The sequence below is a fragment of the Ranitomeya variabilis genome, chromosome 1 (genome assembly GCF_051348905.1).
Source record: "Ranitomeya variabilis isolate aRanVar5 chromosome 1, aRanVar5.hap1, whole genome shotgun sequence".
Classification (NCBI taxonomy): Eukaryota; Metazoa; Chordata; class Amphibia; order Anura; family Dendrobatidae; genus Ranitomeya; species Ranitomeya variabilis.
The window spans coordinates 30523488-30551215 of record NC_135232.1 but is presented as its reverse complement, the minus strand read 5'-3'; the positions used below and the strand labels follow the sequence as shown (position 1 = coordinate 30551215).

Sequence of the window (27728 nt, the reverse complement as noted above, 5' to 3'; positions counted from 1 at the left end):
GAATATCTGTGTTCCTCTAGCTCCTCCCTAGAATGTGTTTCTTTAGCTCCTCCCTAGAATGTCTGTTCCTCTAGCTCCTCCCTAGAATGTCTCTGTGTTCCTCTAGCTCCTCCCTAGAATGTCTGTGTGTTTCTCTAGCTCCTCCTTAGAATGTCTGTGTGTTCCTCTAGCTCCTCCCTAGCTCCTCCCTAGAATGTATGTGTGTTCCTCTAGCTTCTCCCTAGAATGTCTGTGTGTTCCTCTAGCTCCTCCCTAGAATGTCTGTGTTCCTGTAGCTCCTCCCTAGAATGTCTGTGTTCCTGTAGCTCCTCCCTAGAATGTCTGTGTTCCTGTAGCTCCTCCCTAGAATGTCTGTGTGTTTCTCTAGCTCCTCCCCCTCCATAGATTTTTATAAGCACCGACTGTCACCTCCTATCTCAGTAATGGGAACGTCTATATTCGCTGAAAACAGATTTCTACCCATGAATCGAGAATCTTGAGAATGACAGATCAGTCCAGGAGGAGACAGAAGCAGATGTCTCTCATAAGATATATTGCAAAGTTTCTTTTTTCTTGTGTATTTTTGATTTTTGAAATAAAAATTAAAATAGCGTTTAGTTTTAAAAGACTACGGGAATGTCTTTTGTTTCTGCTTCATCTCCAAGTTTAGATTTCATGAAGAATATTACTGGCTCTTTGCTTCCCTGCGCATTGTAAGCTGCAGAATGAGTGAACTGGGAACCTGTCAGTGAGCTTGTTTTGACTGGAGTTTTTAACTCTTGTATCTGTCTTTTTTTTTTTAGCTCCTCTCAGCTGATTTATGATGTTATCAATGTTCAAGTCAACTTTGATGTGGTCTGTGGTGATAAATCAGCTGAGAGGAGGTAGAAAAAAAAGACAGATTCTGGATCCACCGCAGACCGCATGAAAGTTGAGCTGAACTTTGATGTCTTTGTGATTTTTAGTATGAAATTCAAGCATAAAACAAAACCGCCTGGAACATTTCCACATAAAGAGGTCATGTGGGATTCGGAAAAAAATGGCTGATTACTTCCTGTTTGAAAGTCACCTCAATGGCGCTTTGTGAGGTGCAATACCAGACACAACCTCTGGACAGGGGTGGCGCTGTTTCTGGAAGAAAGCAGCCATGTTTTTCTAATACTGGGCAAAAACTTTGTAACGTTTTCTATTTCTGCCACCTTTATATTTGTGACATTTCTTACCATGATGGGCTCGGCTATAAATCCGGCTATCCTGCTGGCGCTGCTGGTTTCCAGGGTGTCCTTTAACTGTTCGATATATCTGTCTTTAGCTTCACAGGAGCCTGTAGGAGAAAGGGCCACATCGATCAGTGGAACAGCGCCACCTAGTGTCCACATTGTCGTGTCATTTTCCACAAGTTTTATGCACTTTCCCACAAGTTTACTTTTGTACATTTTTTTTAATGTATATTTTACGCCCTTATTCCATTGTGATATGTCAGAAGATGCTGTCGCAGGGGTTTTTGTGGCCTGCAGAGCTTTATTTTGAGCGTTGTGGCTTTTTAGCCCTCTTAGGCTTCACTTAACTCTTCACATTAACCACTTCATGACATCTGTCAAACATGTCGAGACCACACCACATATTCAGTGCTTCCTTAAGAGTTCCAAACACCAGGGATCCTCTGGGGCGTGTCTTTAGGCTGCTCTGCATAATTACTCTGTAAGCACCACCCCCTTGGAAAATACCATAAAAATTAGCAGAAAATAAAATGTACCATATCTCTGGAATTATATGGTGGATTAAAAAAAAAAAATGGAATACTCAGGAGAGGAAAGGGAAAAAAGCAAAAAGGGGCAACTTTTGACCAGGTTACAGGTGCTTTTTAAATGGCGGGATTTTAATGGCCCACCTATTTGGGCACCCATTCCCAGATGCTTCATAGAAGAATGTAGTTTTCACTATATTTTGTGATATTTCAGTACGTACTACAGGCGGTCACAGGTTCAAGTCTACTGTGAGAACTAAAATAAAGTAAATAATAAAAAATGTTGCAATTATTTGAAATACAAAAAAATCCATAAAAATTCAAAATACAAAAAAAAAAATCCATAAAAATGTAAAAACCTCTTGGAAGGAAAAGAAAAAATAAGAGAGCAAAATTGATATTGGCCGTGGTGGGAAGGGTTAATGAAAGTGACAAGACATTGATAACTTATCAGAAGTTCCTTAAAGGGTCTGTCTTTTTTGGATATTCCCTTTTTGTTAGAGGAGCCCATTAGCAATCAGTCGATCAGAAAGTACCGGTAGCAATCATCTATGACCTGGCCACAAGTGTTCAAGGTCCATACAGCGCCACCACTGAAAAAATGAGGTATTACATGATGGTCATTAAAATCAATGAGCTGCCTATACAAAGTATTGACAGCCGGGTCCTCCACCTCTCCGGTCTGGGTAATGGTGAAGGCTGTGGTTTTCTATTTCTCATCTTCTTCTCAGAACATGGTTCCTACCTGGAGAACAGGAGCAGGTCCGTGTGGTCTGAACTGGAGAATCTCGGCAGTGACTTCCACCCCAAATGCCTCGAAAAACATCAGGACACATCGTCTACAAAGGAGACATTACAGAAATGATGCAAAAGGAAAAAACCAGTGACTCCGCAGTGCCAGGTGAAGATGGACTTAAAGAAGTTGTCCGCTACTTGGACAACTCCTTGTCATAACCTACACTTGGCCCTGATAAAATAAACAAGCCTATAGTCCCCTCTTGTGCCGCCGCCGTTCCCTTGGTGTGGGTATTTGCTCTCCCGGGGCTCCCGTGCAGCTGTTGTGACACGTGACCCTGGCGTCCAATCATCACTGACATCACTGTCTCCGCCTTCGGACAAATTGAACAGGAAGAGGAAGTTTGAGCTGTAGCCAATCCCTGACTTCCTCTTCATGTTCAATTTGTCCGAAGGCGGAGACAGTGACACCAGCGCTGATTGGGCGCCGGGAACCACATGTCATACAACCACACGATAGTCCCGGAACCATGAGTGCTGACACTGCGGGAATAGCGCTGGCATGGGAGGTGAGTAAAGGCATTTTTTTTTTAATCGGGGCCAATCGTGGAGTATGAGAAGGGGTTGTCCTAATAGTGGAAAACCCCATTAAGTTCACCAAGCATTTTGGTTACTTTCTGTGTCTTCTGTACTATTGCTGTACTTTGCTCATGTTCTTAAAGAGGACATGCCACTCGGTCAAAAGGGACCAGTTTTGTTCCCATTTTATTCCCACCGTTCCCCTGAGTACTTTGATGTTTGTGTTTACTAAATCCACCATACGGTTCCAGAGATATGGCCTTTCTTGTTTCAATTTTTTTTTTCTACAAGGGGACATTGCTCACAGGATCCTCTGGGGCGTGTCTTTAGGCCATTCTGCATAATTAACTGATGAGCCACGCCCCCTTAGTAAAGACAATAAATATTAGTACTAAATAAAAAGACACATATCTCTGGAACCATATGACGGTTTTAAAAAATTCTGAAAGCGGAAAACTCAGGGGGGGGGGGGGGGGGGCGAGCGGGGGATGTGGAAATAAAATAAGAGTGAAAACTGGTTAATTTATAACCTAGTGATTTATTGTCTTTAAAGGGGTTGTCCCAAAATTAGACATTTATTATCTATCCATGGGACATGCAGGAGATTTCCTAGGTACAATTTTTGGTGACTTTTTGATAGCTTTATTAATTAGTGATATATTAGTGGAGATCCGTCTTGAGCCTGCGATCAGCTGATTGACAGAACTCAAATGCTGTGATCTCCTGACACAGCGCCACACAGTTAATAGTGGCTGTGCCTGGTATTGCAGCTCAGTACCATTCACTTATTTCCAGAATTGAAAGTGATCCCCTATCCGTTGCCTAGTCTCATGAACTTCATGGACCCAGTGATGGAGGGATTATTTACTTTGCAAATTTGTATTTTCTTGGAGACCCTGTTTGGGCATTTTGGCTCCTGAGTGGAAAGGATTTGTTCAAAATCTTGGCATATATGTGTATATATATTTAAGGTTTCCTTCTGGCAGAGTGCAATATAAAGATCGGCTTTACTGGCTACGGGCGTTGTAAAACTGTGAAATCTGAGCTGAGAATAAAATTAACTTTACCGTATGACACCCAAAACCAAGCGGCACGTCAGGTTTATAGGCAGAAAGAGATGTCACACCCAGGGAATAAGGACTGGCGCCGTGGTATCCGCTCCTGTAACATAACACATGATGCTTAACCAGGTACACGGTCATTACAGGGTCACTGCATGGAAATCACACCGTCCCTACTGTACGTATTGTGGGGGTTGTCTGGGATCGGCCATTAATGTCTGATCACTGGGGGTCCCACTAATCCCTAACTCCAGGGAGCGCTGCTCCGGGGGGAGGTCTATAACTTACCTTAAACTGATGATATCATAGTGGCCGGTGTGCAATCTTGCCATATGCAATGCGAGGTCATTCGCCTCTGACCCACTGTTGGTGAGATAGAGAGCCTGGAATAAGAAAAATGTATCTTATGATAATATCCATCCATCATACATCCATGATCCATCATCCATCCCTCCATCCATCAATCATCTATTATCCATCATCTATCCATCCATCCTCCCTCCATCCATTACCCATCAATCCTTCCATCCATCATCCACCCACCTATCCATGATTCAACTATCCGTCCATCATCCATCCATCTACCATCCATCATTTATCCACCATCCATCCATCATCCATCCATTCACCATCCATCATCCATCCATGTTGCCTGCTGTGATCAGGCAGAGCCGTGATACCTTCAGCTTCCCGGGCAGCCGGCTCATCAGCTTCTCCGCATATTCATAGAGTGGAGCATGGTAATAGATGTTGGTCGTGTGCCAGAGACGATCGAGCTGCTTCTTTGCTGCGTCTGTCACCTTCCTGCATGGAGACAAATATAAAGTGTGGCACCAGTGACCTACAAGAGGGGCCACGTTATGGTGCTGGATTTTGCATAGTTAGAAAGTTGCTCTGCGTAATCACAGCCAGCGTAGACCGTGAACAGCGCGGTGGTCCTGTATGTGCATTACCGCTCCATTTACATGAGACCCCTGTTCCTAAATATCAAGATGATAAATGCTGCTCATGGGACATCCTCTTTAATTGGAGGGTGTGCTGCTAGAAAGTGCACCTTTTATTCCGGAGGACCCAATATGGCAGCTTATTTATTACACTGAGCGCCATGTAATGCCTCATTTCCCCTGTGGGGGAGCTGTGGAGAAAGTGAGCACTTGATACGAACTCTGTGATAGGTGGCGCCATAAACACCACCGGAGTATGTATAAGGGCAAGTTACAGGATACGTACGGGTGACAGTGTCCGACGCTGACAGTGACAATTCCTCCAAAGAGATCGAGGTAGCGCCGTCCCTCGTGATCGAACAACCACTGCATGTGTCCTTGGTGCAGCAGGAGGGGCTTCTTGTAGTACGTCAAGTACAATGCAGACAGATTTTTCTTGCGGACCTCCGCCACGTGTTCATAGGGAAGAGACTGGGGAGCAAAGGCCACAATACGGTGATTATTGATACACGTGTATTATTCTCGCTATATCTTCACATCCACGAGTCACATCGGAGGCTGTGTCCATTTATCAGGCCGGGCGCCACATTGTTATGTGTCATAGGACTGATCCCTAACTGACAGTGTCTGAATCACGAGTATAGCATATGGCCCCTCGGCCCCTCGGTAATACAGACCCAGAACAGAAGCTCCTGAAAACAGGACATAAACCAAACCCCTAAATAGAGATCACAAATTAGACATCCTAATAAATACAGACCCAGAACCATATCCACTAATCAATCCAGACCCCAGACCATACCTCCTAAATAACAACCCCAAGCCAGACCTCATAAATTCATATGGATCCCAAACACAGATACAGACCCTAAATCAGAACCCCTAATAATAACAGACCCAGAACCATATCCACTAATCAATCCAGACCCCAGACAAGACCTCCTAAGTAACAACACCAAACTAGACCTCATAAATTCACATGGATCCCAAACACAGATACAGACCCTAAACCTATACAGACCCTAAATCAGAACCCCTAATAATAACAGACCCAGAACCATATCCACTAATCAATCCAGACCCCAGACAAGACCTCCTAAATAACAACCCCAAACTGGACCTCATAAATTCATATGAATCCCAAATACAGATACAGACCCTAAACCCCTAAACATATATAGACCCCAAATCAGAACCAAGAATTATATCCACTAATAAATCCAGACCCCAGACCATACTTTCTAAATAATAACCCCAAACCAAACCTCATAAATTCATTCAGGCCGTAAACCAGTACAGACTTTTGATTAATACAGACCGTTAAATCAGACCCTAAGCTAACACAGACTCCAAACCAGATATTGTAAATAACAACCCCACAATAGACCCCCTAAACTAATACAGACCTGATATAAGACCCCCTAAATAAATATAGATCCCACACCATACCCCCTAAATAACAACCCCAAACTAGATCCCCTAAACTAGTACATACACCCAAACCAGACCTCCTAAAGAAATACAGACCCAGAGCAGAACTCCTACAAAAATGCAGACCCTAAATCACACCCTAAATTAATACCCGAAAATCAGAGGCTAAGCTATGACTGACCCCTCACCCAACATCTTAAATACAGAACCAAACAGGACCGCCAAAATAAACACAGAACCCTGAACTAGACCCCCTGAAGTAATACAGACCCTAAACTAGGCCATAAACCAATAAAGACCGCAAGCCAAACCTCCTAAATACAGGTGCTTCTCACTAAACTAGAATATCATCAAAAAAGTTAATTTATTTCAGTTCTTCAATACAAAAAGTGAAACTCCTACATTATATAGAGTCATTACAGAGTGATCTATAATAAAATTATAACATAATTTAACTTTTTGCTGATATTCGAATTTTGTGAGATGCAACCCCAATCCCGACCTGCTAATATAATATCTTTTAGATAAGAGCCTCACCTCATATTTCTCCGGTACGAAGTCACAGGGCGGCATCCTGGGCTCATTGCCTGATAAACATCTGCAATACACTGATAGATCGAATCATCAATATCTGTCATCTGTCTATAAACGTGCTTCATTATAAAGCTAATAGTAATAATAAAAGTTGCACGATTCCTTTCATGGATTATACGACAACAGATCAATACGTAATACCGGGTGGTTTGTGCTTGTGGTTCTTCATGGTAGAAATAGTGCAGAAAGCAGCTACAAAGAGCATCTATTACTCCAGAAGACCCAGCATGTGGGCATCTTATTGACTGCAGTGAAAGCCCAAGAGAGCTCTAGGAATTTTCCAGTTTCCTACTTTCTTGGCAACAGAGGAGGCTAGAGAGTGTCAAAATGTCAGGAAGAGACAAAGAAGTCTGAAGACAACAGAAAATTATGGAGGAGGGCAGAGAACTCTTTAGGGGAAAGAGGCGTCTAGACAGGACAGAGGTGTCTATGGAGCGCCCCCACGTAGTAGGGCATTGGGGTTTGTCCTATCCACACCATCTGGGGGACAGAGAGGAAGAAAGAACATCTACAAGAGTTGTGAGGACCTTACCGGGAAGCTCAGCAGCGAGATACTACAACACCCAGGCGCTACTGATTTCCACCTGGATAAGGGGACTCTGGATTTGCCTTCGGACCAGCCGGACTCTGCCTAGCCTGTGGTCTGTACCCTGGACTGTGGATGCTGAAACTTCCAGTAAAAGGTGGTGTATGGTTTGTGATACCTGGTAGGATGGACTCCTTTATTATCTTCAGACGTAATATTGCCCCCCCTGGTGGAAGAATGACATTACTGCAACGACCAGGACTCTGGGGCTCTGCATCTAGGTTTATAGAAGGGCAGAGGAGTCTGAAGAGGACCAAAGTGTTTGGGTTTCGAAGAGAAAGAAGGTGTGTTAAGAGGACAGAGAAGTCTGGAGAATGACAGAGGAGTCACAAGAGAGGGGACAGAGGAGTCTAAAAAGGACAGAGGATTCTGGTGGGGACAGAGGCATGTCAACAGGACAGAGTTGTCTAACGGGTGGGTGGCAGAAGTGTCTGGGAGAGACATAGGCCTCTGTAGTGGAAGAGTAGTCTAGAGCAGGACAGAGAAGATTGGAGGACATAGGGTAGTCTGGTTGCAATCAGAAGTATCTGAGGTAGGACAGAGGAGTCTGGAGGGAACTAAGGTGACAGGAGGAGACAGAGGAGTTTAGAAAAGACAGAGGATTCTGGAGGAAGACAGATAAGTCTAGAAAGGACTGAGGAGTCTGTAGTATGACAGAGGACTTATGAGAGAGAGGACAGGATTCTGGAAGACGACACAGGAGACTGGAGGGGACAGAGGAGTCTAGAAAAGACAGAAGAATGTAGAGAAGGGTAGAGGAGTCTGGAGAATGGCAGAGGAGTCAAGAGAGAAACATGATGGAGGATTCTGGAGGACAGAGGGGTCTAGAGAGGACAGAGGCGTGTCGACAGGACAGAGGTGACTGACAGGTGTCAGAAGAGTCTGGAAGAGGCAGGAAACTGAAGGGGACAGATGTGTCTGTAGTGGAGGAGTAGTCGGGTGGGACAGAGAACATTGGAGGAGACAGAGGAGTCTGGGGGCTATCAGAAGTGTAGGTGGGAGGTCAGCGGAGTCTGGAAGGAACTGAGGTGACTGGAGGAGTGGGACAGAGGCATTTAGAGCAGGACAGATGTGTCTGAGTGACAGAAGTCTTGAGAGGACAATGGATTCTGGGATGATGAAGCGGACTCTGCCCACCGTCTCGAAGTGAGGCAGATACTATTATGTTGGGCTTGTTGCTCCAATGATTTTGCACTATTATTTTGTACTGTACGGTTCTATTTGCCGGGGAAAGATGAGAAGATTTGTGTTTCCAGTCATCACATGGACTTATGTTCAGTGCACTTGTCTATGGTTTACTTATTCCTTTCCAGCCCTTCATTCTGTGTGTGGTATCTGAGTTATTCTAATGAGGAGATTAGGCGCCACAGAGATGGGCAGAGGCTGTGAGTGACAGAAATTATTTAGGGGCCGGTTTCCCCTCCTTCTGTGTCAGTGCAGAGGTCCTGTGCAGCGCGTCAGGACCATGTCACTAATATCAGCTTGCAGATGTGTAGTGAAAAGTCTTTAACTTCCACTGCGACTGTCACCCACCATGGAAGCAAATGGCAACGTGAGCTGTGGCACACCAGCAAAGGTGGAAACATCAGAGAATTTTTCATATATTTGATAAAATATTGTTGTTGTGCCTCCATATTAGATGTAAGTAAAACCATGATAACCGTCCTTATGGTTTGATTTCTTGTCTTGGAAATGATGTATGCTCGGTGCACACTACAGAGGGTGCAGTGACTTTTGGTCTGTCCCTGATACATGGGGATAAAGGAGACTGGGGGGGAAATGGTGCCTGGAGGAGGTCAGAAATGTCTGGAGATGGACAGAGGAGGCTGGAGTGAGGAAAAAACACTTTGGTTGGGACTGAGGAGGCCTGAGAAGGAGGACAGAGGAGTCTGGAAGAGGAGCAGGAGGACAGACAAATCTGCAGGAGGAAGGAGGACTGTGGAGTCTGGAGTAGGAGGACAGAAGATTCTGGACAACAGAGGAATCTGGAGCATGACTTTTGGATATAGGATGGACCCCACTCCTTCTTAAAACCACCATAACTACTGTAAACCTAGGTACTAAAATAAATACACAAAACACATTATTTTGGTTGTCAAAATGGCCACAGCTTTTATTCAAATCACAGGATTAAATAATCACAGTAGGGGTCAGGTGGAGTGCTAGTACATTGGGATTCACAAGTACTGCGATATCCCCAGCTGTCTGACATACAGCACCAGGACAGACAGCCATAAAGGGGCGGCACGCACTGGCTTGCCATTCAAGCAGAGCCAGTAAACTTTCAGGGCACCAATGACCCTTTTATCCTCACTCCTGTGCTTAACCACTGTGCCCGCCCCTGATTGATGTTACCATTACAACGTCCTTGAGGCTGGCCACCAAAGCCGAGCCTGCTCACTACCATGAGGTTTTACATCCTCTATTAGTTAAAATGAGTCCACCTTTAACTTGTCTGCAACTTCCACCTGACTCCTAAACCGCAAAGCCGTGACGGGTTATAAATTCCAAGTCTCATTTGCCACTTTTCTTTTCTTTTTTTTTTAAATAATTAAATCATTTTTGTAAACTTAAAAACTAGAAGTCCCTGCAAAAGCATTAATGGGACTAAACTTGGCGAACCTCCGACTCACAAAGAGTCATCCTACAGCGCTCAGGAGAGGAAAAAACCCCTGTGGAGGAAACCTCCAGGGAACCATGGCTTAAGGATTGCCCTTCCCTTGGGCTTAGAAGGTTACCACAAATAATAACTCTTTATAGCCAATATACAATTTAACCTGGTACAAGATATACAATGACAAATTCAAAAATACAATAAAGCATCTATCATTTTACAAGCAATAATTAAAAAGTTTTAGGACAGAGATTATAAACAGGACGGGAGGGCTGGTAATGTTTCCTCCTGTCCATCCTGTGAGAGAAAGAGGGAGAGCCAGAGTTGCCTCCCCTATATAAGCCCCACCCTCCTCACAGTAATACACCAGCCACAAACATCTAAACTCCTTCCTCTTAAAGCAACAACCCTCTTGTTTAAAATCTACACCGCAATACAAACAAAAGCTGCAGGAGTTCTCGGTCCACCCATCCCCAAGTCATGTCCACCTCCGTCTAGTCTCCGGTTGTTTCTGGACATAGAATTCTGGAGAAGTGGGACAGGGGAGTCTGAAGGAGAGCAAAGAGCAGAGGTGTAGCTAGGGTTTTGGCTCAGGGGGGGGCGAAGCTTCTGAGTGGGCCCCTAACCAGGTAACCTTGATTACAACTCGGTGATGCTCCCTAATAGAGGAGAATCTCAGCAGATGACCGCGATGTTACTAAAGATAATCTCTATAAGACCAACATGGATATTACCGCCATGTGGTCAGTGGTAGATACCAGCCCTACAGAACATAGATCACAGGCGCACCACATTATAGCTGCGCTCCATCTCAGATGTGGTGCGCCTGCGTATATGCACTGGGGCCTCTATAACGATCTGCAACTCAGTGCTACTGCAGCGCCCCAGAGTCCTGGTCGTTGCAGTACTGATGCTCCGCCACTAAGGGGGGCTATGGTACGTCTGATGGCACTGAAGGAGTTCACCGGACCAGGTATCACAGACACCAATTCTCTTCACAGTCTGGCCTCCAGGGGGAGCTAAGGGTACTATACATTAGGCCACTCCTCACAATCTGGTAAAACTGGGGGTTGGATAGGAAGTTAGGGAGAAAGCTGACTGGGAATCGAACAGGCAACATCCTGTGGCCGAGGGTGTTGCGGGGAGAGACTCAGGGGGGTCCCTGTCAGGGGTGGGATCCTGACAGAGGCCTAGCGAACAGAGAGAACGTTACGGGACCGCGCCTGCACCTGATCGTGGCGGTACCCTAAGAAAGGACAAGAAGCGAGGTTTATTGTGCTGAGTGAGAAACGAGATCAACGCAACAAGGAGAATACCAGTAGGAGTCGTGCTGTAAGACGAGGCAACATCCTACTGAGGCGCGTAACCGGTGGCCGGAACGCCGAGGAAGTATAGAGCTCCAGGCCTAACTTCAAACCTACGGCAGGACAGTCAGTTATAGGCGGGCTGTCTCACTCACATCACCTAAGAAGACATAGGGGGCAACATTTGGAGAGGGGCGACACTAGGGTCCCGGAAGAGCTCCGAGCCTACCCGTCATACGGGTGCGTCCTAGCCATATCATCTGAGGGACGAAGAAGAAGAACATCATAATCGAGTTGTGAGGGAACACGAGAAACAGACACAACAGTTGTGGGGACTATCCCGTAAGCACAGCAGGGGAGGACCGCTACACATAAGCGCTAAAAGGTAGGCACAGATTTCCACCTGCAAAGGGAACTCTGGAGGTGCCATCGGACCGGCCGGACTTGCGCAGCCCGGTTAACCGTATTCCGGATTAAGGATCCTGAAGCCTTCAGTAAAGAGGTAAAGAGACTGCAACCTGTTGTTCTCGTTAATTACTGCGACCGGCACCGCACCACATCCTCACCACCTCCCACAACATTACCGTCATTAACCCCTACTACTGGGCGCCCCGCGGCAGGGTCACGGACCGGGTCTAGCCACCGTGACAACCCCAGAGCAGAGACTCAGAGGCCCGGTACCGGGTACCCCTCGGCCCTGCGGCGGTGGGGGCGCTGCAAAACTTGGTGTCACGAACAGGATCTACTTAAGCCTGAAGAATCAGGTCATGTGTGCCTTGGAACTGTGATTTATTGTGCTTGGACTGTGACTTATTGCAAAGACTGTGTACTGCCACTTGTCGCCAAAGGTTCCCGCCAAAACCAGCCGCCTTTGCAGCGCCACAGGAAGCGCAGAGGAAGAAGAAGGGCGTGCCATGGGAGGAGACTACCAAAGCGGCGCCAAAAGTAGCGACCGCCCCCTCCGACTTCTGCTGCGAGATGACGACCTGCCCAGCAGCAGAAGAGAACCGCCCTCTGATTTGCAACGGCGGGAACGAGGTGAAGAGGGAGCTCGACCTTGGAGAAATGGCGGAGCCAGGTGCATGCGTTGCCACCGAATGCCGGACAGCGATGATGATCAGCAAGTGCCCGAGCGACGGCGAAGTGATCCCGGCTTGCCCTCACCCGCCAGAAGCGGACCCGCGTCCACCGCAGCAGAAGGATCTGAACCCCTTGGAGCCGCCGGCGGAGGAGCCGAGCCTACCTATCCCGACCACGGAGCCCTGGAGAGCGGAACCACATTGGGAGGCCGACTTGGAAGAGCCGCGGTCCGGGCTGCAGCCGATTCCAGTGTCCTTGTCAGCGGAACGGATCGACATCGGTGGAATCACATCAGGCGCAGGTATGGAAGGCGCCCCTACTCCCCCGGCCGATTCTGCTCCCCCGACCGATCCCGCTCCCGCGACCGCTCCTCACCCCAACAATAACCGTTTGTTCTCGGTGGAGCGGGTGATCCTCACCCCCGACACAATGGGGAAGCTGGTCCCTCCACTACCGACCAAGACGGGAGAACCCATAGACGTGAGCTCAGACGGGGTGATCCTCCAGTGGGACACCCCCTGGATCGGGCCGGATGGAGCTCGGGAGGAAGGCTTACCCTTGCTGTGCTCACTTGGGAACAATATAAACGATGCCTGATCCTACATTGGAAAAAACGAAAAGACACAGAACAAACTAATGCGCTAAACGTACAACGCCAGAAGCCTGCGCGCGGCAGGAAGGATGTGGTAAAGCGGGGAACTGTGCTGGCCTTCCACCCAAAGAGGGGTTGGGGCTCCATACAGGAACCGGGGCTACCGACTGACGTCTTCGTTACTAGTTACAACGTGAAAACTCCCTGCTGCAACCAATATGGTGACCCCTTGCAAAAGGGGGATCAGGTGACCTACACCCCCACCGGAGTGCGCAAGGATGGTGCGCTCGGAACGTCCAGCGATGTGGGCCTGAGGGGGTGTCACCTGTTGCTTCGACCATGACCGATCCGGACTTGACAGATCTTGTTACTATCGCCACTGTACGCCTTGTAGCGGCTACTGAGCTGGCAAGCAGGGTTAGCCTCCGAATCCAGACACCGGGTGATCTGACTGCACCCGAGAGACCAACCACCAATGCTGACACCGCATCAGCTGGGGACCAAGGACCGAGGTCGCCCGAAACTGAGTAAGCAAGAATTCTTCCTAACATGTAAATAGTTAACTGTCTGTCTCCTTTGCTGCTACAACCCGACTAGGGTTAACTCTTAAAGGGATCCCTTTGTTGACCCGGGATCCCTATTGTTTTACGTTCTTTTTGCTTGTGTTCATCATTGTTATTGAGAGACTGCCGAATCATGGACGGTGAATGATTCACAAACTGATGCTGTAAATAGTTTGCACCTTCTTAAAGGTGCCCTCTACTGGTTTTACACAAAGAAAGGACTCTTTGCGAAGAAACTGTTTTTGGAAACAGCACCGGAGTCCTTATTGTAAACAGACTTGCAGCTTGAGAAGTTGCACTACCTCATAGAGACTTGGTCCCCTCTTAAAGGGGATGTTAACATGTTGCACTTATGAACAGTGTTGCCTTAAGATGGTAAAATGGTAATGATGTCTTGAAAGAAGAAGTGATAATGCTGATATGTAAAAGTCATATGTAGAAAGCGAGTTAATTGTGAGAAATGTTTAATAATGTGGTAGAAAATGAGAGAAGAATTACGTTCGCATGAGAAGAAAGGCAGTAGGCCTGGGCAGATAGACAGGCGGTCCTGCATGAGATAATAGTCCTCCTAGGAGCCATATAGAGATGGCTCGGTGATCCTGAAGTAAGAGATGGATGATACGTTCTATACTGTGTATAGTAGCAGAAAGGCAGTAGGCTCGGGCAGAAAAGGGCGGTCCTGTAACAGAACGAGAGACAGTAGGCCTGGGCGAGTAGACAGGCGGTCCTGCAGATGTAAAGATGGAAAATGAAGAAAAAGTTGATTAGCTTTATAGTGTTTTATAAGAAGGTCTTTAGTGGATTCAGCGTGTACGTCCTTAAAGGCAATGTTAAATTATTGTTCAGAAATTTGCACTAAGTAGAATACCCGGTTGGGTAAGAAAAGTTATTTATAGTATGTTAACCACGTTTGTAACGTTCAAGTGTCCTCACCTCCCATAAAGGGAAGCTCTGTTCAAACTTACTTGTTATTTGCATTTTCAAAATTGTATGTCTTTTTGCTGACATGTATTGTTGTTTTCTTCCCAGTCCAGGAGTACTGGATTTAACCGGGGGGGAGTGCAGCGCCCCAGAGTCCTGGTCGTTGCAGTACTGATGCTCCGCCGCTAAGGGGGGCTATGGTACGTCTGATGGCACTGAAGGAGTTCACCGGACCAGGTATCACAGACACCAATTCTCTTCACAGTCTGGCCTCCAGGGGGAGCTAAGGGTACTATACATTAGGCCACTCCTCACAATTTGGTAAAACTGGGGGTTGGATAGGAAGTTAGGGAGAAAGCTGACTGGGAATCGAACAGGCAACATCCTGTGGCAGAGGGTGTTGCGGGGAGAGACTCAGGGGGGTCCCTGTCAGGGGTGGGATCCTGACAGAGGCCTAGCGAACAGAGAGAACGTTACGGGACCGCGCCTGCACCTGATCGCGGCGGTACCCTAAGAAAGGACAAGAAGCGAGGTTTATTGTGCTGAGTGAGAAACGAGATCAACGCAACAAGGAGAATACCAGTAGGAGTCGTGCTGTAAGACGAGGCAACATCCTACTGAGGTGCGTAACCGGTGGCCGGAACGCCGAGGAAGTATAGAGCTCCAGGCCTAACTTCAAACCTACGGCAGGACAGTCAGTTATAGGCGGGCTGTCTCACTCACATCACCTAAGAAGACATAGGGGGCAACATTTGGAGAGGGGCGACACTAGGGTTCCGGAAGAGCTCCGAGCCTACCCGTCATACGGGTGCGTCCTAGCCATATCATCTGGGGGACGAAGAAGAAGAACATCATAATCGAGTTGTGAGGGAACACGAGAAACAGACACAACAGTTGTGGGTACTATCCCGTAAGCACAGCAGGGGAGGACCGCAACACATAAGAGCTAGAAGGTAGGCACAGATTTCCACCTGCAAAGGGAACTCTGGAGGTGCCATCGGACCGGCCGGACTTGCGCAGCCCGGTTAACCGTATTCCGGATTGAGGATCCTGAAGCCTTCAGTAAAGAGGTAAGGAGACTGCAACCTGTTGTTCTTGTTAATTACTGCGACCGGCACCGCACCACATCCTCACCACCTCCCACAACATTACCGTCATTAACCCCTACTACTGGGCGCCCCGCGGCAGGGTCACGGACTGGGTCTAGCCACCGTGACAACCCCAGAGCAGAGACTCAGAGGCCCGGTACCGGGTACCCCTCGGCCCTGCGGCGGTGGGGGCGCTGCACTACTACCGGGATATGGATGCTGATATAGGCAAGCTAAATGTAAGTAGTTGTACCGAATTGGTCACTAGGGAAGCGCCATGTTGTTTACTTGCGTCCCCCGGGTAACCGGTCTGAGTGGCGGTCACATGTGACCGCTGTTGGGTGGTGCTGATGCGCGTCACGTCTGGGCGTGGCTCCATTCCGATCATGTGATGGAGCGCGGCTGGGACGTGATGCGCCTGCGCTCACACACTATGGTATATATGATGATCTGCGGCGCAGCAGTGATGCCGGAGAGAGGGCACTTGGCGATGATGTAAGCATGCTAATTATAAGTAAATATGCTGGACTGGTTATTAGAGAAGCGCCAAGTTATATGAAGATGTTGGATAGGCTGTTTGTCTTTTTGGCGCCGTTAGTCTCTATTGGATCTAACTAAATAGGAGGTTCACAACAGGATGGGATCCATTGGTGGAAGATCTCTATGGGAACGAAGATGCATCCAGTGGATTTGTGGACTATATGATAAAACAAAGCATTGGTTTATATTTGTATATTGATTATTGTATTAATCTATGCGGTGGTGGCATGTTCATGTGAGATTTGTTTATACACAAGTGTCTGATGTCTCTTGTTTGTTATATTTCTGTACGATATTTTAATGTGGGCTGTGACTTGAGAGTGATTGGTGCCCTGCGTGGTATCTACACTATTTAAGACAGCCCATGACACCATTTTGTATGCTTGAAAAAGACTGATCTGTGGTCGAAACGTCGCTATACCATGGCTGAATAAAGACCTTTTCTACTTGATTACTACACCCGGCTGGAGCGCTGTTCTTTTAAGTTGGATTATGACAACTTCTTCCAGCAACGACTCAGCTGCAGAGAATACAACAAACACACGTTTCACTTCTCATATTCCAGCCCCATCCCCATCTATTCCCAACCTGCACAAACTCCTCATCCTACAGATACCCCAATACTGAGCAGCTGCTGCCGTATGTGTCCCTATTACTGCCCCTGATACCCCAATACTGAGCCGCTGCTGCCTTGTGTCCCTATTACTGCCCCTGATACCCCAATACTGAGCCGCTGCTGCCGTATGTGTCCTATTACTGCCCCTGATACCCCAATACTGAGCAGCTGCTGCCGTATGTGTCCTATTACTGCCCCTGATACCCCAATACTGAGCCGCTGCTGCCTTGTGTCCCTATTACTGCCCCTGATACCCCAATACTGAGCCGCTGCTGCCGTATGTGTCCCTATTACTGCCCCTGATACCCCAATACTGAGCGCTGCTGCCGTATGTGTCCCTATTACTGCACCTGATACCCCAATACTGAGCCGCTGCTGCTGTATGTGTCCCTATTACTGCCCCTGATACCCCAATACTGAGCCGCTGCTGCCGTATGTGTCCCAATTACTGCACCTGATACCCCAATACTGAGCCGCTGCTGCCGTATGTGTCCCTATTACTGCCCCTGATACCCCAATACTGAGCCTCTGCTGCAGTATGTGTCCCTATTACTGCACCTGATACCCCAATACTGAGCCACTGCTGCCATATGTGTCCCTATTACTGCACCTGATACCCCAATACTGAGCCGCTGCTGCCGTATGTGTCCCTATTACTGCCCCTGATACCCCAATACTGAGCCGCTGCTGCCGTATGTGGAGCGCCCCCACACCGCCGCAGGGCCGAGGGGTACCCGGAGCCGGGCCTCTGAGTCTCAGTTCTGGGGTTGTCACGGTGGCTAGACCCGGTCCGTGGCCCTGTCTGTCAGTGGGGGAACGTCCAGTGCAATAAATGATGATAATGGTGCAGTTGTGGGGTGCAGGTCGCGATAAATAATGAGGACACCAGGTTGCAGTCTCTTTACCTCTTTACTGAAGGTTTTGGAGACCTCAGTCCAGAGCGCTGTTAACTGGGTTGTCAGAGACCGGCCGGTCCAAAGGCACATCAGGGGTTCTCTTTACAGGTGGGAATCAGTGTCTACCTTCTAGCGCTGAGTGTTGTAGTTCTTCCCTGCTGAGCTCCCGGGATAGTCCTCACAACTGTTTCTGTCTGTCTCTACTGTTCGTTCTCTCCGTCCTCCAGGTGATATGGTAGGACGCACCCGTATGACGGGGTAGGCCTGGAGTTCTTCCGGGACCCTAGAGTCGCCCCTCTCCCACAGCTGCCTCCGTTGTCTGCTTAGGTGTTAAATGAGACAGCCAACCTATAATTAGCTGTCCGGCCGTGGTTTGCAGTGTACTTAAAGTCTCTTACTTGCTCGGCGTTCCGGCCACCGACTGTTTGCGCCTCAGAAGGATGTTGCCTCGGTCTAACAGCATGACTCCTTCTGGTCCCAATACTTCTTTACTGTATTCCCGTTGTGCACTGGTTAGTTCTGCTCTGAGGAGTCTGCCAGGATCCCATCCCTGACAGGTCCTCTCACTAGCTCTTCCCAGCTACTTCTCCCTGTCTTCCTGTCCAACCCCCAGTTTTACCAGAGTGTGAGGAGTGGCCTACTAGATAGGACCACCCCCCCTGGTGGCCGGAGTGTGAAGTGTAGTGAGGTGTTTCCTGGTCAGAGAAACTCCCTTAGTGCAATCAGACGTACCATAGCTCCCCATAGTGGCGGAGCCACAGTACTGCAACGACCAGGACTCTGGGGCGCTGCACTCCCCCCCGGTTAAATCCAGTACTCCGGGACTGGGAAAACAAGAACAACAATACATGTCAACAGGAAACACACAACATTTTGAAATAGCATAAACAATTAAACATAACAGTGCTTCCCTTTATGGGAGGTGAGAACTCTTGAACGTTGCGAAAGTTAGGTCATGCACAGTTTATGACTCTCAGTTCAGTGGTTGAAACAGCGGGGACCCCGGGTAAACAAAGGGGTCCCCCTTTTTGAAAGTTTTTGAGCAATTCACCGTCCATTAGTCTATTGTCCATTTAAAAACCTGTAACAAAAAGATATGCATACAAACATTTTCAATTAAATAGCAGCCCTTATTAATACCTCCAAGTTTTGTAGCGGAGGGGAGTTTGATTTTGAGTGCTGCGTGTGGACCTCCGCAGCGCAGGGGTTGCTATTGGCCTAACAGGGCCCGCTATGCTTGCTACCGCTGGTGTAGTGCACTGTCTTCTAGCTACACTTCTAGTGAGTCTGGGTAGCACTGGCAGGTTAGGGCTCTCAGAGCTGCTGCTATCAACAGTGGGTACAGCAGATTCACTGACAGCAGAGGGAGGATTTGCCAGTTCAACGGTTGGCATGGTTTCATCAGGTAAGGCTTGTTGAGGTAGCGGGGCCAGATGATCTGGTACCACCATTGGTTCTGGTGGGTCCGGCTGTTGAAACATTAGAACAGGCACCACGATGGCTTGGTTTATCTGAGTCCAGGATTGAGGAAAGTCACCAAGGATGGTATGGAACATCTTCTCCTTTTCCACTGGCGGGGAGATTTCTGGGGCCGTGCCCCTCTCTTTCAACTTATCAGGGCAGACCTTAAGGTGATCCCTGGATACCGCTGTCGAGGTCTCCCCTCTGTCCTTGCTGATGAGACAGACCTTTGTGTTGTCGAAGTTGGATGGCAGGATGGTATACGGTTCCGCTTCCCATTGGTCATCGAGCTTGTGTAATCTCCTCTTTCGTTTAAGTACTTGCTCACCAGGTGACAGGGGAATCGCAGGAGCGTGTTGGTTGTAGTCCCTTTCTTGCTTCTGCCTAGCCTGGGCAAGACTTCTCTCTACACACTCCTGTACTTCGCGGTACCTTCGCTGCCTTTCTGCATCCCAATCTGCATCCGGCGAGGTATCTTCGGGTACTAGGACCCCCATGTCCAGATCAACGGGTAACCGACTAGATCTTCCTCGCATCAGGTACCCTGGAGTACAGTTGGTGGAACTTACTGGGATGTGATTGTACATATCCACCAAGTCAGGCAACTTTGTCGGCCACAGGTTCCGTTCCTCCACGGGTAAGGTCTTCAATAAATCAATTACCACTTGGTTCATCTTCTCGCACATCCCGTTGGTTTGAGGATGGTACGGTGTGGTTCTGATCTTCTTACACCCGTACAGTTGGCAGAATTCTTGGAACACTTCCGCTTCGAATGCAGGTCCCTGATCGGTCAGTACCTTCTCTGGGTAGCCATGGGGCCTACAAAAGTGCTGCTGGAAGGCCCTGGCGGCAGTCCTGGCCGTTAGATCCTTGACAGGCACAACCACCAAAAACCTGGAGTAGTGGTCCACGATGGTAAGGGCGTAGATATAGCCCGACCGGCTAGGTGTCAGCTTCACATGATCCAGCGCGACCAGTTCGAGCGGCCTTTTGGTGATGATAGGCCGCAGGGGAGCCCGTTGACTGTCACGGTCCTTCCTGCGCAGACTACATGGACCACACTCCCGACACCACTTCTCAATGGTTCTCTTCATGCCAATCCAATAGAACCTCCCTCGGAGCAGCTTCTCTAGCTTCCTCCATCCGAAGTGTCCGGCTCCATCATGGTAGGCTCCCAGAACCATGGGCGCATCTCGCCTGGGCACCACTATCTGCCACACCAATTCATGAGTACGTGGGTCAATGCTCCTCCTGCACAGCTTGCCATCATGGATAAACAGTTTGCTTCTCCCCTTCCACAGCTGCTGGGTTTCTTGTGGGTCATCTGGGCCAGGGTGCAACCCTGCCTGCGTCAAGAGCTCCTTCACCTGACGGACCGCGGGGTCACTATCCTGAGTTTCTGCCCATCCGTGATGGGGCAGGGGATTCAGCGTGGCATCCGGTTGGTTCTTGTGCCTATTCTTCACCTGATGAGAGTTTTGGGTGGCTTTGGGGCGATGGAATGCAGGCAGCTCCACCTCTTCAAGTGCCTCCGGGTCTTCTTCCGCTTCTGGCAAATTGGGCATTCGGGACAAGGCATCGGCATTGGCATTCTTGTGTCCTGCCCGGTACTTGATGGTGAAATTGTAGTTGGATAGCCGGGCCATCCACCGCTGCTCCAAGGCCCCTAGTTTGGCAGTATCCAGATGCGTTAGTGGATTGTTGTCCGTGAAGACGGTGAATTTCGCAGAGGCCAGGTAGTGTTTGAACCTCTCTGTCACTGCCCAGACAATGGCAAGGAATTCCAGCTTAAAGGAACTGTAGTTGTCAGGGTTCCTTTCCGTGGGACGAAGTTTCCGGCTGGCGTAAGCGATCACCCTCTCTTTGCCTTTCTGGACCTGGGACAGCACGGCTCCTAATCCCACATTGCTGGCATCTGTGTACAGCACAAACGGTTGGTCGTATTCGGGGTAAGCCAGTACCTCTTCTCCCGTCAGTGCCGACTTCAAACAGGTGAAGGATTCCTCCAGCTCTTCGTTCCAGTCAAAGGGGGTGTTCCTCCCCTTGGTCTTCTTTGGTTGGCCCACCAACAGGTTTTGCAAGGGTGCGGCCTTCTTGGTGAAGTCCTTAATGAACCTCCGGTAATAGCCTACCAGCCCGAGAAACTGCCGGACTTCGTGGAGGTCACTGGGCTTTGGCCAGTCCTTGATCACTGTGACCTTGTCGGGGTCTGGGGCCACTCCTTCAGCGCTCACCACATGGCCCAGGTACTGCACTTTAGGTTTCAGCAGATGACACTTGGACGGTTTCACCTTTAAGCCAAAGTTGGATAGGGCTTCAAACACCTCGGCCAGGTGCTTCAGATGGTCTTCGTAGGTCTTAGAGAAGACAATGACATCATCCAAATACAGCAGCACGGTTTAAAAGTTCATGTGCCCCAAGCAGCACTCCATCATCCTCTGGAACGACCCGGGAGCATTGCACAATCCGAAGGGCATGTAGTTGAACTCGCAGAGACCCATTGGCGTCGTGAAGGCCGTCTTCTCTTTGCCTGCCTCCGCTACAGGAACCTGCCAGTACCCACTGGTGAGATCTAAGGTAGAGAAGTAGTTAGCAGATTTTAAGGCAGCCAGAGACTCCTCTATCCTGGGCAGTGGGTATGCGTCCTTATGTGTAATGCGATTCAATTGCCTGTAATCAACACACATCCTCATTGTACCATCTTTCTTTTTAACAAGGACTAACGGAGCTGCCCAGGGGCTATAGCTGTCTCTCACCACCCCAGCCTCTTTCATTTCCCGCAACATGTCCTTGGCACACTGGTAATGAGCTGGGGGTACAGGGCGATATCTCTCTTTTATGGGTCGGTGATCTCCCGTGGGGATGTGATGTTGGATCCCTTTCACCTGCCCAAAATCTAAGGGGTGTTTGCTGAATACCTGCTCATACTCGTGTACCACCCTGTAAGCCCCCTGTTTTTGATGGGATGGGGTAGAGTCAGTGCCCACATGCAATTCCCGACACCAGTCTTTCGAGGGCTCTGCAGAACCTTTGTTCTCCGCCACGTTTGACGGGACCAAGGGTTCAGGTGTCTGTATCACATTATTATTGACAGTGAACAGTTTGGCGAGTGTGGTATACTTGGTGAGGTGAACCTCTTCCTCCCCACAATTGAGGACACGTACGGGCACTCTCCCCTGGCGGACGTCGACCACCCCCCGGGCTGTCAGAACAGTAGGCCTATTGTCTGAATATACGGGTTCTACCAAGGCCTGGTAGTCCTTACCCCTGAGGCCTATGGCTGCCCGACACCATATTAACATCTCACTCCTGGGGGGTATCGCGATGGGGTTTGAATCACTCACAGTGACACGACCAATCTCACCACCAGTCAGCTCTACCTGCTGTCTCTGCATCAGAGCTCTGATTTCCTTCTGCAGGGCACGTTGCTCACTGTGGCCAGCGGTTTCTGCCACCTGTTGCAACAAAACAATAACTTCTGCAAGACAATTTTCTATAACATTAGTACCAAGAGTCATCATGGGATTACATTCTCGACGATCAATATCAACAATCACAATCCCTTGGGCTTTCAATTTCACCCGTCCCACCTTGATGGTGACCTCCTTATACCCCACTTGTGGCAACGGCTGACCATTACTGGCAATTATGGTGAAATCATCGTCGGGGCCACGGGTAATATCAGTGTCCTCCCAATACCGTTTGTAAAGCACGTAAGGTATAGTCGTCACCTGAGAACCAGTGTCCAGCAAAGCGTTCAAGGGGATCCCATCAACCACTACAGGGAGAACTGGCCGTCCTCCAATGTACTTGGTTCTCCAATGCTGCGGGCCGGATCGTCCTACTCCTGGGGGTTGGCCCTTTGCCCCAGGGGTTGCTCGTTTAAAGGACAGTACCTTGCAAGGTGGCCCACCTGGTGACAGCGGCGGCAGATGGGTCGTCCATCCTGGTGGAAGCGATCGTCGGGCCGGCTCCTGGTCGGCGGAGTCCTCCTCTGTCGCATCCAAGGGACATCCTCCGGGCTGGAAGCCAACTGGATCTTCTCTTTGGGGGCCTCCTGTAGGGACTGCACCGTCCGGGCCAGGGCAGCAACGCTCTTGGTTAGCTCTTGCATCTGGAGACGGAGTCCTGCAGGGGAGTCGTCCTCGAAGCTCTGGGCGTCGGCCTCCGTGGCAACTGGGGTGTCCGATGCCACCTCCTGGTGGTATGTGAGAGCGGGGCGCCTGGGTGGTATTGTGCGGCTGGGCTGGCGCTCCTGCAATGCCTGGATAGCTTTATCTTTGAATTGCGCAAAAGTCAAGTCTGGATTTTGCATGGCCAGGAAGTGCAATTGGCCCCGCTGGTGACTGCACAGGAGCCCCTCAATGAACCGTTCCTTCAGAAGTTTATCCTCATCCTGCATGCTGCCGGGGTCACTCTGCTTAATGGCCCGCATCGCCTCCTGGAGATTAAGGGCATAGTCCCGTAAGCTATCCTGCGGTCTCTGTTTGCATCCATAGAAAGTCAGTTTAATTTCTGTAGCAGTGCGAGTATCGAAGGTGGCTTTAAGCTTTGCAAAAATCTATTACGCAGTTCCCTTATCCTCGGCGGGCCAGGACTTCAATTCTCTCAGAGCCGCCCCAAAGAGTTGGCCGGTTATCATATGAACCTTCTGAGGCTCTGTCAGGGGATAGAACTCGAGCAGGCTGCAGAGCCCTTCCTTAAAGTCAGTGAATGTATGCGACTCCCCAGAGTATCGCGGAAGCCAGGCCGCTCCAGGCAGGTACGGCATAGAGAAGGGCATTATGGCTTTTGTGTTAGCGGCAGCGTCCGGCTGGCTGGGGGGAACAGCGGGTTCTGCGGCTACCGGTGGTGGTATTAGGGCCGCGGCTTCGTCCGCTGCGGGGGCCGGAGCTGCCCCTGCGTCTGCGGCTGCGACCACCACCTCCTCTCCTCCCGACTCAGACATGGCTGTCCCTTCCTCCCACTAACCTGCTGGAGGTCGGGGTTCCTCTTCCGGGATTGGCGCCTTACCGCGCTTTCCGTTCCGAGCTTCTTTTGGCTGATTCCGCCCACGTAGCTAAGGCTCCTCCCTCCGTGCGCGGCAATGGCGACTTTTTTTTTGGCGGTAAATGGCAATACACAGTCCAAGCACAACAAATCACAGTTCCAAGGCACACATGACCTGATTCTTCAGGCTTAAGTAGATCCTGTTCGTGACGCCAAGTTTGGAGCGCCCCCACACCGCCGCAGGGCCGAGGGGAACCCGGAGCCGGGCCTCTGAGTCTCAGTTCTGGGGTTGTCACGGTGGCTAGACCCGGTCCGTGGCCCTGTCTGTCAGTGGGGGAACGTCCAGTGCAATAAATGATGATAATGGTGCAGTTGTGGGGTGCAGGTCGCGATAAATAATGAGGACACCAGGTTGCAGTCTCTTTACCTCTTTACTGAAGGTTTTGGAGACCTCAGTCCAGAGCGCTGTTAACTGGGTTGTCAAAGACCGGCCGGTCCAAAGGCACATCAGGGGTTCTCTTTACAGGTGGGAATCAGTGTCTACCTTCTAGCGCTGAGTGTTGTAGTTCTTCCTTGCTGAGCTCCCGGGATAGTCCTCACAACTGTTTCTGTCTGTCTCTACTGTTCGTTCTCTCCGTCCTCCAGGTGATATGGTAGGACGCACCCGTATGACGGGGTAGGCCTGGAGTTCTTCCGGGACCCTAGAGTCGCCCCTCTCCCACAGCTGCCTCCGTTGTCTGCTTAGGTGTTAAATGAGACAGCCAACCTATAATTAGCTGTCCGGCCGTGGTTTGCAGTGTACTTAAAGTCTCTTACTTGCTCGGCGTTCCGGCCACCGACTGTTTGCGCCTCAGAAGGATGTTGCCTCGGTCTAACAGCACGACTCCTTCTGGTCCCAATTCCTCTTTACTGTATTCCCGTTGTGCACTGGTTAGTTCTGCTCTGAGGAGTCTGCCAGGATCCCATCCCTGACAGGTCCTCTCACTAGCTCTTCCCAGCTACTTCTCCCTGTCTTCCTGTCCCAACCCCCAGTTTTACCAGAGTGTGAGGAGTGGCCTACTAGATAGGACCACCCCCCCCTGGTGGCCGGAGTGTGAAGTGTAGTGAGGTGTTACCTGGTCAGAGAAACTCCCTTAGTGCAATCAGACGTACCATAGCTCCCCATAGTGGCGGAGCCACAGTACTGCAACGACCAGGACTCTGGGGCGCTGCACATGTGTCCCTATTACTGCACCTGATACCCCAATACTGAGCCGCTGCTGCCGTATGTGTCCCTATTACTGCCCCTGATACCCCAATACTGAGCCTCTGCTGCCATATGTGTCCCTATTACTGCACCTGATACCCCAATACTGAGCCACTGCTGCCATATGTGTCCCTATTACTGCACCTGATACCCCAATACTGAGCCGCTGCTGCCGTATGTGTCCCTATTACTGCCCCTGATACCCCAATACTGAGCCTCTGCTGCCGTATGTGTCCCTATTACTGCACCTGATACCCCAATACTGAGCCACTGCTGCCATATGTGTCCCTATTACTGCACCTGATACCCCAATACTGAGCCGCTGCTGCCGTACGTGTCCCTATTACTGCCCCTGATACCCCAATACTGAGCCTCTGCTGCCGTATGTGTCCCTATTACTGCACCTGATACCCCAATACTGAGCCGCTGCTGCCGTATGTGTCCCTATTACTGCCCCTGATACCCCAATACTGAGCCGCTGCTGCCGTATGTGTCCCTATTACTGCACCTAATACCCCAATACTGAGCCTCTGCCGTATGTGTCCCTATTACTGCCCCTGATACCCCAACACTGAGCCGCTGCTGCCGTATGTGTCCCAATTACTGCACCTGATACCCCAATACTGAGCCGCTGCTGCCGTATGTGTCCCTATTACTGCCCCTGATACCCCAATACTGAGCCTCTGCTGCCGTATGTGTCCCTATTACTGCACCTGATACCCCAATACTGAGCCGCTGCTGCCGTATGTGTCCCTATTACTGCACCTGATACCCCAATACTGAGCCGCTGCTGCCGTATGTGTCCCTATTACTGCCCCTGATACCCCAATACTGAGCCTCTGCTGCCGTATGTGTCCCTATTACTGCACCTGATACCCCAATACTGAGCCGCTGCTGCCGTATGTGTCCCTATTACTGCACCTGATACCCCAATACTGAGCCGCTGCTGCCATATTTGTCCTTATTACTGCACCTGATACCCCAATACTGAGCCGCTGCTGCCATATGTGTCCTTATTACTGCACCTGATACCCCAATACTGAGCCGCTGCTGCCGTATGTGACCCTATTACTGCACCTGATACCCCAATACTGAGCCGCTGCTGCCGTATGTGTCCCTATTACTGCACCTAATACCCCAATACTGAGCCGCTGCTGCCGTATGTGTCCCTATTACTGCACCTGATACCCCAATACTGAGCCGCTGCTGCCATATGTGTCCTTATTACTGCACCTGATACCCCAATACTGAGCCGCTGCTGCCATATGTGTCCTTATTACTGCCCCTGATACCCCAATACTGAGCCTCTGCCGTATGTGACCCTATTACTGCACCTGATACCCCAATACTGAGCCGCTGCTGCCGTATGTGTCCCTATTACTGCACCTGATACCCCAATACTGAGCCTCTGCTGCCGTATGTGTCCCTATTACTGCACCTGATACCCCAATACTGAGCCGCTGCTGCCGTATGTGACCCTATTACTGCACCTGATACCCCAATACTGAGCCGCTGCTGCCGTATGTGTCCTTATTACTGCACCTGATACCCCAATACTGAGCCGCTGCTGCCGTATGTGACCCTATTACTCCACCTGATACCCCAATACTGAGCCGCTGCTGCCGTATGTGACCCTATTACTGCACCTGATACCCCAATACTGAGCCGCTGCTGCCATATGTGTCCTTATTACTGCACCTGATACCCCAATACTGAGCCGCTGCTGCCATATGTGTCCTTATTACTGCACCTGATACCCCAATACTGAGCCACTGCTGCCGTATGTGTCCCTATTACTGCACCTGATACCCCAATACTGAGCCGCTGCCGTATGTGTCCCTATTACTGCACCTAATACCCCAATACTGAGCCTCTGCCGTATGTGACCCTATTACTGCACCTGATACCCCAATACTGAGCCGCTGCTGCCATATGTGTCCTTATTACTGCACCTGATACCCCAATACTGAGCCACTGCTGCCGTATGTGTCCCTATTACTGCACCTGATACCCCAATACTGAGCCGCTGCTGCCGTATGTGTCCCTATTACTGCACCTAATACCACAATACTGAGCCGCTGCTGCCATATGTGTCCCTATTACTGCACCTGATACCACAATACTGAGCCGCTGCTGCCGTATGTGTCCCTATTACTGCACCT

General features: G+C 49.7%; 1 protein-coding gene across 2 annotated transcripts in view; it reads right to left on the bottom strand.

Moving 5' to 3' along the window:
- The window catches only part of AGXT2 (alanine--glyoxylate aminotransferase 2), a 47124-nt gene that overhangs the window by 9142 nt on the left and 10254 nt on the right, over positions 1-27728 (bottom strand). Inside the window, exons 2-8 of one of the 2 annotated variants that reach the window (XM_077281779.1) lie at positions 7014-7084; positions 5332-5516; positions 4782-4905; positions 4390-4484; positions 4108-4201; positions 2472-2565; positions 1203-1303 (exon numbers count right to left, since the gene is read on the bottom strand). In XM_077281779.1, the coding sequence (XP_077137894.1) occupies positions 1203-1303; positions 2472-2565; positions 4108-4201; positions 4390-4484; positions 4782-4905; positions 5332-5516; positions 7014-7084 (764 nt within the window). The remainder of the gene's footprint in view (positions 1-1202; positions 1304-2471; positions 2566-4107; positions 4202-4389; positions 4485-4781; positions 4906-5331; positions 5517-7013; positions 7085-27728) is intronic. The other variant, XM_077281782.1, reaches the window with a different exon arrangement.